Here is a 12725-nt window from a genome sequence, read left to right on the forward strand (position 1 = left end):
GTACACCTCAAAAATAACTGTTCTCAGCTGGCTGCTTTAAAGTAGTTTTTCAACAACCTCAAGTGTGAATAAAACAACGCCTTACACCTTGAGAGGTAGATCTTTTAAGGTTGCTCTTGAAATTAATTCCTCAAATCAACTTTGACACCTCAAAACAACCTCCAAAACATCTTAAAGTTTTGTAAGGATGGCTACTAACTGAAAATTTAAATTTTCTGGTCTTATGTAACAGGTATCACTGACCTTATAAAAAAAGTTAAGTGTTTTTGAGGTTGACAGTTGTAAGAATAGATGTATGTTTTGTACCAAAAATAACCTCATTAATAAACCTCAATATCAACCTCATTAACATCTTATACAATCATTCTCATATCTAACTCAGTAATACTTTTAGTTGAGATTGGGTAAAGTTATTCACATCTCAAATATACTTATTCGCTTAAATGTGGCAAAAATAGCCGATACACTTCAGAAATAACCCAAGCTGGTTGCTCTAGTGTAAATTTCTAACAACCTCAAGTGTTAATAAAACAACTCCATGCACCTTGACAATACGCCTTAAGAGGTTGATCTCTTAAGGTTATTTTTGAAATCAACTTCAAATAAACCTTAAATCAACCTTGACACCTCAGAGCAACCTTAAATAAACCTCAAAAACACCTTAAATTTTTGTAAGAAGGGAGGCTACTAACTGAAAATTTCAATTTTCTGATCTATATGTAACGGGTAATCACCATTAAGTGTATCTGTTTTAGTTTCAACACAACTTTTAAAAATTCGAATTAATAAATCCTGTTGAAGCTAAAAGAATGTTTTTTTTCTTTTGATAAACTTACCTTGACATGTCTGTAGAGTTATCCACAACGAGACGAGTCTTAGTATCAGCCAACATTGATAGATTCTTTTACTGTAACAATTTTTGTCATCCATTCTAAAAGAGGAAGCAAAAGAAACAGTTAATAAAGTGACACTAAACAAGTTTTTCACATATTTTGAAACATTCTCTTAAACTGCTTAATTTTCTTCATAGTATTTTTTTGTAGTGAAAACACTAAAACTCTTAGAATTCTGTTTAACGTCGGAAAACTTGGACAGGCTCCTCCTTAAGATAATTAAAACAAAAATACATTAATATGTTCCGATTTCGCTTTCCAATGAGGTGAACTGGGTTCGAATCCCAGCGATGACTGGTCGATATGAATTCTGCATCCGTTTTGCACCGACCACAGTGCTGCCGTAAAAATATCCTCAGTGGTAGACGGATCATGGGGTAGAATCTCAATCAGGCTATCCATCGGAATTTTCGTGGTTTTCCCCTCTATGTAACGCAAATGCAGGTTATTTCCATCAAAAAGTCTTCCACGAAGGCAAATTTCGCCCAATACTTGATCCAGGAGCTCCCTTGTCTTCTGGATAGGCTTCAAAATTGCAAGGCTACGAAGTTGTGTGCATAATCAATTTTGTTTACATTTACTAACAAGAATGCTAGGGGGGACTAAAAAACGTAAGCAGTGTTTAAAACTCAATTCATTTTTATTTACTTACTCCATTTAATTATCCAATCGAAATTGCCATCATGAATTACATTGGAAATTATTTATATTTAAATTGAAAACGTGGTTTACAATTACTTTCAATAATGAACTGAAAGAAAAATGCTAGAAAAATTTTCTAATTTTAATTTCTTTTAATATATTTTTGCTTTTTATTAGATACCACTTTTTACATTTTTAGTCAATCGTGGCATTCCTCAAAAATCAAGATTCAAAACATAAAATTTACTACCGCTTAAAAAATATTTTCCAAAAAGTGAAGCACGTTGGAATCTCTTCATTTTATAACAGGTATCAAGTTTTTGTAACGATACTGGAAATTTTAAAGCTTTAGCTTCCGCTTAACCCATGCCTAGGGATGCCAACTGCTCCTTTTTCTACAAAAGTTTTAATAAATTGGTCGCTAAAATAATTTCAAACAAATTTACACTTTTTTAAATAGCTTTAAAAGTTTTGTTTCTTATCTCAACACTTTTTGCTTACTTTGATTCTTAAGATATTTAGATAACCGATTGTCTGCCTTCCTCAAGGCAATATTATAATCTTATATACTCTTAAAATATTTACTTTAAACTTTTTATGCTCAAGGTTTTCTTTTTGTTTTTGTATATCTTACTTTGCTGACATTCTAAAATCAATTCATGTTATTCATTCTAATTTTCAAAAATGTGTCAAATCAACTTTTTTTGTCTCTGAATACTTAACGATTCAGTTTTCGCTTTTGGATTGTCGTCTTATTGTTTGTAAATATCCCTACTATTTTGCTAACAATTTACTTTAACATGCAAATTTTTTTTAAAACTTTCCTATACATTATGTAACGGCAATCGTTGTTTTTCAATTACGCAAATTTGAGTAATTTTGCATTATTACTTTCGATATTTTACTTAAGATTGCTTTTGTTATTGTTGTTTATGCTTAAATTGTGCGTTTTTGTTTATCTCCCTGTCTTTGCTGGCATCTTTTGCATTCCAGGCTATTAATAAACACAACTATCACTCATTGCTTACATTCTTGATGCATGGGTAAAGTCCAAACAAAGAAACATGTACTATGTCTGAAATGAAAAGTTCTACTAATGGATAACACTGAGAAAAAAGAATTGTCTTCAGCTTGAGATTTTTCACAGATCTTTAGTTTCTCATCGTTCTGTTTTAAATCAGCAATCGGTTTCTCTCAACAAGCTACAGTTTTTATGTAATATTCTTAGTTAGGATTTTTTAAAATTCCCTCGAGTGAATACTAAGTAGTCTCCTCATATCTGATACATAGGGAGTGGTAGAATACCTTTTCGTTTGTGATGCTATAGGTTAACACATTGCTGCCAACAACTACGGATGATCCATACTATTTCATTTTTAAAGTGGCAATAAATTTTAAAAATTCGCCCGGTGGCTGAGCTGTACCGCTTCGCGCTGTCGCGCCACAGGTCCCTGGTTCGATCCTCGGGCCGGGCAAGGTTGACTCAGCCTTTCATCCCTTCAGTGGGTCGATAAATGAGTACCAAGCATGCTTGGGAACTAAACACTGGGGGTTTCGTGTTCGGCTGACCACCTAACCGGAACATCTGTTCTTGCACCCCAGAGCCCAAAGGTTAAGAAAACTGAGATGGTCACAGTATAAGGCCTTGGCCCTCTATGGGCTGTCACGCCGCTGAGTTTAGTTTTAGTTTTAATTGTAATCTTAGATACGAGAGCCAGTTAGAGAAGCGAAAGTGTTATTGTTTACTTATATTTCTCGATATCGTACCTCCGTTGCCTACAGGCAAATACTTTTCGATAAAGAAGCAAGTGCCGCAAGGCAGGTACCTCGCAAAATACAATTGCATTAAATGGAAAGTGAGTCTTGTTTTTGTAGCGACGCATATTCATCTACAATACAAAATATTTAAAAAAAAAATTCTATCCAATTTGCATTCCAGTTACCAGAAAGAACCACCCTAAAGTTAAAACTTCAAGATGCAGGGGTCTGTCCAGACATTTTGTGAAAAGTCCGTTTTCGTAAAATTGCGCAAAAATTACTCGTAATTTGTGAATATAAAATAAACGTTAACCCTTTCGCGCCGACTGTCACAAATACATACCAGCATAAAACCGTATCAATCAGGGTTTAAAGATAAAACTGGTAATCAAAGTATTTCTTTAGCAGTTTATTTGTGAGCGGAGTTATAATTGTTTGATTTATTTAATTCACCATTACTTTGTTCAAAATTAAATTATTTAGTTATACTTTGAATTAACATTGATTATATATATGATTAAACTAACAATAATTAAAGTAAAAGCAAAGTAAGTCTGTCAAATTAGCAACGACTACATTTAAGTTACCGTTTTTTATTTAATTACTACTTGATTCTGATTTTGTACGAATGCTTTTCTGAATCACCCGTCCCCAAGGGGTTAAGTCACATTTTTTCAACCAGGGTCCGGCTTTTGTGAATTTGTGCAAATAGGGTCCTGTTATTGCAAAAAACTTTTTCAAGGAGTTTTTAAATTGCAAATAGATACAAGATTATGTTCAACACTGTAAAATTATAATAAAAAAAATTAAATTTTAAAAAATAAACAGCAATTGCTGTTACTAAATTAGAGATACAACATACGAATATTTGGTATTTAACCTATACTACATAGAATATATATGCACAGAATATTCATTTCGGACGAATAAAGGAAGAAGCGTCTGCCGAAGACAAAACTTAGTTCGTTTACATCTGTCGTCCTCCCCCCCCCCTTCCTGGGAAGGGTTTATTCGATTAACAAAACAATAATGAAGATAAACAAATTTGTAAAGGGTCCGATGAAAAGATAAATTATTTTGTGAAGGGTCCGTTTTTGAGTTAAAATATTTTGTGAAGGGTCCGTTTTTGAGTTAAAATATTTTGTGAAGGGTCCGTTTTTGAGTTAAAATATTTTGTGAAGGGTCCGTTTTTGAGTTAAAATATTTTGTGAAGGGTTCCGTTTTTATGAAAAGATATTTTGTGAAGGTTCCGTTAACGGACCCAAATTTCTTCTTAACATTACCCTGAGAAGGATGTGAAAAGGGCCGTAAGGGCCTCCCAGATAAATTTTGATGATGAAACGTAAATGAGTGTCAGCCACCTGAAAAGTTTAATTTCATCTACAATGGGGTACTTACACTTCAAGAAGAAGAGGACGTCCCATACCCACACATGTGATCTATGACGTCAACGCCAGCTAATCTTTATCAGCAAAATGACGTATTAAAGTTGAGCTAAGTTTCTCAACATAAGTTAGAATGTTAATTAACTATACGTTAATTAAATACAGTGCCGTATCGCACGTCGAATCAGTTGAAATATAATTCTTTCTGTCTTACTTCTTTTATTTAACTTAGATTTATTATTTGTTTATGTATTTTATTGTGACCTTGATAGACTGGTTTTGTGTACCTGGCAACTTCGATGCATAATTAATCTGTTTATGTTCCACATGGCTTCATGCCGGTCTTTGTAATAGAGATACCCATCACATTACGTCACTGTGCAAGTATCCGATTGCATTTTAATTTAGTCTTTTATACTACCACTTGTGAAATACTTCCTCGGAAAGAGTCAAAGTCTCGGAAAAAATGGACATAAATAGGCTGAATATCGGAAATCTTTATTTAGTATTTGAATTATAAACAGTATACTGACTTCAGACGACATATTTAATGACGCAAAATAAATGAATGAGGCAGTCTAAGAATACTACTTTAATCTTTAATTAGAAGAAAGTTTTCTTTATTATATATTTTTTTAAAGTTTTTGAAAAATTTTATCTAAGAAGAAAGTGAAATTATAAATTCGATAAAATATTTTTTTAAAAAAATCATCAACTAAACGTAGTTTATATTTTTTTTTTAGTTATTTTTAATTATTGCACATAATATGATAAATTTTATTTTTTAAATTTTTTGTGTATTGTGAGATATTTTTTTTTTGTGTATTTTTCCACAGTTAGTAACAAAATCCATTTGACTGAAATAATAAGATATTAAAATATAATAAGACAAAAATACAAAAAACTGCGACTAAGTTATTTAGATGTTGAAATAAAATATTAACCTGTTGAAGAAAAATGTTGATTCGAAAAAAAATAAAATGATTTTACTTCAACTAGGACTGAAAGTTAAACTGGTAAGAGAATAATTTCATTCTAGTTTGTTCTCAGGCCCTTGACTACAAAACTTTTTGAACGGTGTTAGCAAATATTAAGGATAGTTTCGGGTGTGAAGTAAAAAGTGGGGGCTAGTTTATAATTATGAATACTAATAGTTCACTTTCAGGGGTCCGTTTAGAAGAAGTTTGGGTCCGTTAACGGACCCTTCACAAAATATCTTCATATAAACGGACCCTTCACAAAATATTTTAACTTAAAAACGGACCCTTCACAAAATGATTTTCCTTTTAATCGAACCCTTCACAAATTTGTTTATCTTCATTTTGTTAATCGAATAATCCCAGGAAAGAAAGACAATCTTCGGCAGACACATCTTCCTTTTATTCGCCCGAAATGAATATTCTGCGTTTAGCAGTATAGGCTAAATACCAAATATTTGTATGTTGCATCTCTAATTTAGTAGCAGCAATTGCTGTTTATATTTTAAAATGAATTTTTTTTAAATTATAATTTTACAGTCTTGAGCATAATCTTGTATGTCTTTACAATTTAAAAACTCCTTGAGAAAGTTTTTTTGCAATAACAGGATCCTATTTGCAATAATTCACAAAAGCAGGACCCTGCTTGAAAGAATATGACTTAACGTTTATGTTATATACACAAATTACGAGTCATTTTTTCACAGTTTTACAAAACCCCACCTTTCACAAAATGTCTTGACAGACCCCTGGTACTTTATAAACTTGTATATTCAGACGAAAGAAAATATCATTTTGAAACAAAAAATATCCGCAGCTTTCTGAACAAAACTAATCTTAGAATCAGAAATCCCCATACCCGAATCAGGTAAGATCAGTGGTCGGAAGTTGCGCACTAAAAGTCGTGAAACTACTGTAGTTGCTACTTTTTTTCCGTAGTATGTGCTACTATTTGTTAAAAAAAAGTAGCGTAGTGAGCAATACTATACTGAAAAAAAATAAAAACAGTAGTTACCTTTAAAGTTTGTTTAGAAAAGAAACACTCTTCTAAGCCCAAATAATTTTTCAAATTTGATGGATAGAAATCTTCGCGGGTCCTTCAATGGATGCAAAGAAAATTACCCTGTGGCTGTAGCTGAGCGTTTATAAGAATTACGTATTTAAAATCACGTTGTTGTAGTTCATTTACGTGGCATTATCGCTGCACAATGGGCTATTGGCGACGGTCTGGAAAACATCCCTGAGGATGATCCGAAGACATGCCATCACAATTTTGATCCGCTGCAGAGGGGATGGCACCCCAACTTCAGTAGCCCGACAACCTGCACGCGAAGTCGAGACTTTACGGTAGAACAGTTTAGCGAGGACCAATACCGCACACACTCGGTCCCTACGCAGACTGATCCAAGTGATCACCCACACGCGCACTGTCCGCAGCCAGTGATGCCTGACATCGGTGATCTGCTGAGAACCATGTCTTAACGATCAGTCCACTGCGGGACTTAAAATCACGTATAACTAATATTTAAACTAACCATTTCGAAAAAAATATAATTAATCATTTCTATCACACTTTCACATTCGAATGCACACTCGTAAAGCAATGTTGTTATTTCAAAGTATATCGATGTACTTAATTTCTTAGAGCAGTGTTTCCCACTTTTGTGTACACTTTCTACATTTTTCGTTACGTTGTGTACCACTAACAAAAAAAATGAATGTATTTTTTACTATAAAAAAATTGCATAAAAGTTAAAAATCACAACTAGTTGTTGACACCATTAATTATTAAATGTTAACTCTGAAAAAAATAGCCAATGGAAAAATACGTAATCTTAAATTTTCATGTCTAGCTTTGTTTTTCAATAAAATTTTTTGAAATTTTCGTTTGATAAAGTATATTTCGCAAAAGAATGCGTACCCCCGCTAAACTGTTCCCGTACCCCTGGGGGTACGCGTACCACACTTTGGGAAACACTGTCTTAGAGGAAATAAAAGAGCATTAAATAGTTAAAAAATTTCAAGTATGTGATGATTTCGCATTTCCTAAATTAAATATTCTCTGTTGAAAAAGGCATAGAAAGTTAACGATCAAATGAACAATCTCGAAAAAAATATTTTGGAACAACAAACTGGCTCATGTGAACATAAATAATTATTTTTTTATTATTCCCTTACATTTAATGTAAGTTCGTCTCCTTATAAAGTAGTGAAATAGTTACTGCAATTCCTGAGTAGTTTGTAGTCATAACATTTTAAAAAAAAGAAGTTGCAGTTAACTACATTTGTAACAAAGTAGTTGTAGGAGTGGTTAACTACAAAAATATTGTAGTTTTTCCCACTACTGGTTATTACCAACTTATAACATTGTTTTTTTTTTCTTATCCAAGAAAAAGCAAATATTAAAGAACAGTTTATAATTTAAAGTAGTATGATCTACTTACTTTAACAACACGAATAGCTTAATCCAATTTCGTATATTTTTTTTCACTCATACATAGTATTAAAACATTTATATCACCATCGAAAACAAATGAAAAGAGAAAAATAAGCAATGATCTTGAAAACGAAGCCAACACTGCAATTTTTTTTCTACAACTGATTTATTACCTCGCTAAAGTTCTCTTAACAAATTCGAAAAAAAAATATATATATATTTTGGTTGTTTGAAAAATGTTGTCTTACTTAATTATTCTGTTATCTTTCTTTAATGTACCGCCAATTTTTTATTCAAAACATGGGTTTTAACTGGAATTTCCATCAAATTTATATTCATGAGATTCATATAGATTACATATAAGGCATTATTTATCTATTTTGCCTATTTGTTTACTTACAGTAATACCCTCAAAGGAGTATGCTTTGATATATACCCACTGTCAGGATTCTGATTCCTCTCCTATGCCTTTGATTGACCCCTGACCTGAGGGTCAGAGGGTGAGGGACACAGGAAGTGGCGTTTCCCTAGATTGAGGGTGGAGTAAAGTAAATGGAAGGACCTTTTTGGGTGATAAATGGGATTCTTCATGAGAGATTCAACGTTACCAGTTTGGGCTACAAACAGCGGATTGGGCTACTTTTAAAAGTACCCTCTACTGAAAATCAAATTTGGGCTACCCGCTACTTTTTGGGCTACTCATTATTTTTCGAACGCTACAATTCTTAAGTATGCGCTATAGAAATAATTTTCTTTTTTAAATTTTCTTTCCCTTCCCAGAATAAAATTATTCTGAAAAGTCTGTAGTTTCTTCACCTTTTTTAAAAAGTATATATTTTTTTTTTTTTACTTCCTGAAAACGTATCAGCGTTAGTTTTGGATTCTTGGTATGATTTGCTGCGCGGAGTCTATAATCTTTCCATGTCTATGTTTCAAATCGTATGTAGATCTGTTCTTTAGATGTTACTGTAACGGACTGAAGCAAAATTAATAGTTTTTGCCAGTTTTTAATGATAGCAGTGGCGTACGCAGAATTTTTTCAAGGGGGGAGTTCATAATTTTCTGAAACTACTAAAAGAAATTCGAGTCTGTAATAAAAAATTATTTCCCTAATTTAGACAGCTAGACAATTTTGACTTTTTATTTAGACAACATTGTTTAGTTAAATTTTGATTTGATTTTTTTTAGTTTAAGAACATAATGTAATATCTTCTAAAAAAAGTCCAATGTCATATGGGTGGGAAGTAACACTTTGAGGGCCACTTTCACATTCATCAGATTTTGTTATGCTGGAAACGTTTTCTTCAACGGAAGTATCACATTTCTGTACAACAGAAAAACTTACATTGGTACTAGATGCTGTCAACACACTAATTTCAGGTCGCGGTTTTTTCTCAAAATAATTAAAAATTGTTAAATTCTTGCGTTTTGACATCCAAGAACAGCAAATATATATATGTATATATGGATTGGTACAGAAATATCCGCTATGCTACGATCTCAAAGTTTCGAGCTGGAATGAATAACTTCAACGAGCGCTGTATCTCCAATGGTATTGTTACTGATTTCTTCACTAGTCGAAATAGTGGTGACGACGGGTTCGGCGATTGAATGAACTTTTTGTTGAGATAAATCAAAACAGATTTAGCGACAAGCTGCGAAAGACAAGCGGCAGAGATAATTCTTAGTCTGACTAACTAACTCCACTGTACTCCGTTCCCCCTTTTATATAATTTTTCACGGCATCTCCAAAATTCTCGAATTGTCTCAAAGACGTCAGAACGTCTAGGATTCCAGAATCATCGCGTAAAGACCTCGCGAATGACAGCCAGTCTCGAAAACTATACTGGTAGGACAGAAAGGAACCAGTCCGTAACAGTATCACGTGAATTTGGTTTCAAAAGTACAACCCTATTATAGTAAATGTTTTTTCAGTATTCTGAGAAATACTGTGAGAAAAAAAAGTAGGCATAAGGCAGATAAAAATATATAGACTTAAAAAATAATAGCTCGCATAATTTCTGCTAAAATTTGTATTTCAGCCATTTTGACTGAGCTCAAGGGGGGTGTTTAAACCCCCAAACCCCTCCCTTGCGTACGCCACTGGATATTAGAATAAAGTTAATCAACGGCTTAAATAAACGTATTGTGTAAGTTGATCATAAACAGATAGTTTGTAAACATTAAATTTTTCATAAATTTTTAAAACTGAAATAAAAATGCTTACCATAATCCCGGTAAATGTCTCTTAAAATATTGAACAAATTATCTTAATTTAAAAGGAGAAAATAGATGTTTTTTAATCTATACCCACTTTTCCCAGTGTACCCACTAACCACCTGACCCTATTCTGCGAATTCATCGAAACTATCTGCAATTTTATTGCAACTGCGATTTATCTAATTTTAACTTTAAAGCTATAGTTGCAAATGTCTATAATTTGATTCATTAATTCAATATTAGTCATTTTAGTGTTTTTTTTAAGAATAAAAATTTAAAAATTCATTGCTTTTTTTTAATAATTTTCTAATATAGTAAATAAGTTTCTCTTCTCCAGTCATTTACTATATACAATTCATAACCGCATGCCTTTAAAAATTCTATATGATGCTGTGATATTGAAAAATTCAATAGGATGTGTAAATAAATAAGGAGCTAAAATGCATGAAAAATGATAAATTAAAATGTATTAGTATTTAATAGTTATAATAATTAAAAAATTTGAAACCAAAAATTTGAAATTTTTTTTCTTCTGGAAATCACTTTAACCTTTAACGACTATTTATTTCAAGTAAGGGTATATTAAAATATTTTTGGAATTTAGAATTTTATTTTTTTCCACCACTCATTAAGTGTTATAAAAAAAAGTAAGACGATTAATATCTTTTTATTTTATTGAAAAAATAAATTTTATATATGCTGCAAACTTCAAACGAAATTGTATTTATAACTTTAAATAAAAACGAGCTTATCTTCTCCAAATTTATTTAGACGTACTTCAAAACTTCGTACTTTAAACGTTAATAACGATTATCATACCAAATTAAGAATGGTAAAAAAAATGGTTGCCACACTAGCAATGGGCTAGAATGGACACGTCTTAAAATTTATTATCTACTCCAGGGGTTTCCAACTGACATGAGGTCGGGGGCTACGATTAAAAACACAAATCAAATGGTGGTCCGCAGCTTTATCAAACTTTTATGTAGGACTCTTTTATGTTGAAGGAACATTAAATATTACTGTCAGATTTTTACCAAGTTGTGCAAAACAAAAGTATTGAATTACAAATTAAAATAAGAAGTAGATTTTAAAAATATTTAATTGCATATTAAAAAATTCGGGCTACAATAACTTTAATGTACACCCATGTATTAAACAGTTAATGTGCAACAGATATCTAATTGTTAAGATATAAAACTTTAAAAAGGTTGGTATTAAAACTTACATAGTAGCACACAAAATGTTCAGTGACAAAATTGAGGTTTGTCTGCTGCAATCACCAGAGAATAGATTTTTACATTTAAAATTTACAAATGTGTGTGTAAATATTCTCGTCCAAAATGAGTGGTTTCAAAAAGTTAAATCGAAGAATTTCTTCGAGAAAATTTCCGATACACACATGCTAAATTATATTCACAAAATGCAAAAAAATGAAATAAAAAAAGATCAACATACACGATTATTTTTGTATTTTAATAAATATTTTCTTGGGTGAAAAACCTGAGAATTAATTTTTTTTGCAGCGTTGGTATTATAAATTTTACGGAAACGAAGAAATTAGGTTTTTATTAACGAGAAAAGTATTATAAACCCATATAGATTTTTTACGTCCGCAAAAAAAAAAAAAAAAAATGACAACTAATATATTTTAGTTCGCGGGCCACAAAAGAAGGCTTCGCGGGCCGGAAGTTGGAAACCACTGATCTAGTCGACCAGAAAAAAAAAACAAAACAAAAAAAAACAAGTGAAATCAAAATGGAACTGATTTTAGTCAAAAATACAAATTTGAGTAAATAATCTTATCAATCTTTACCACGGCGTTAGAAAGGGTAAAGAAACTAAAACAGAACTTGTGTTATTTTAAATGAATGCATTTTTTTTATTTGTTTATAGTACCGTAAACCCATTTTCGCTTTCATTTCACATGATACACAGCTGAAAATTTCTATACTTCATGCAGAAGAAGTTTTCTCAAAGCGTTTTGAACGGGAAATTTAAAAAAAGAAAAAAAAAAAAAAAAAAAAAAAAAAAAAAAAAAAAAAAAGAGCATTGGCTTACAATTTTAATAAAAATACTCACACACGACACGATTTTCTACGAAAATCCCACAAATTTTATAGTTATGTGTTTTTACTGAATATTTGGAAAAAAATAACTACATGGCTTTTAATCCTGGCAACGAAAATAAAATAGAATTCGATCATTTAATAAATTTTTGATCATTACTCTATGTTTATTTTTAAAGGGAAATATATATCTAAATGTACTGGGCGCTACCCAGATCTATAAGCGTTAAAGTAAGACTCTTTTTACCATGACCTGCTCCTTGAAATTACTAGGTCATTTAAACTCAATATTGGATAATTTAAAAAAAAAGCAAATCAAAACAGACTTCTGCAATATGTAATAA

The 12725-nt window shown here is 31.6% G+C and overlaps 1 protein-coding gene across 4 annotated transcripts in view; it reads right to left on the bottom strand.

Annotated features, from left to right (window-relative positions):
* LOC107437961 (uncharacterized) overlaps window positions 1–12725 on the bottom strand; it is a 100539-nt gene that overhangs the window by 42618 nt on the left and 45196 nt on the right. For all 4 annotated transcript variants that reach the window (XM_016050113.4, XM_016050112.4, XM_016050114.5 and 1 more), the window contains exon 2: window positions 837–931. In XM_016050113.4, the coding sequence (XP_015905599.2) occupies window positions 837–930 (94 nt within the window). In that variant the 5' untranslated portion in view covers window position 931. The remainder of the gene's footprint in view (window positions 1–836; window positions 932–12725) is intronic.

The sequence above is a fragment of the Parasteatoda tepidariorum genome, chromosome 5 (genome assembly GCF_982258835.1).
Source record: "Parasteatoda tepidariorum strain Cologne lab strain chromosome 5, Ptep-v5.0, whole genome shotgun sequence".
Taxonomy (NCBI): Eukaryota; Metazoa; Arthropoda; class Arachnida; order Araneae; family Theridiidae; genus Parasteatoda; species Parasteatoda tepidariorum.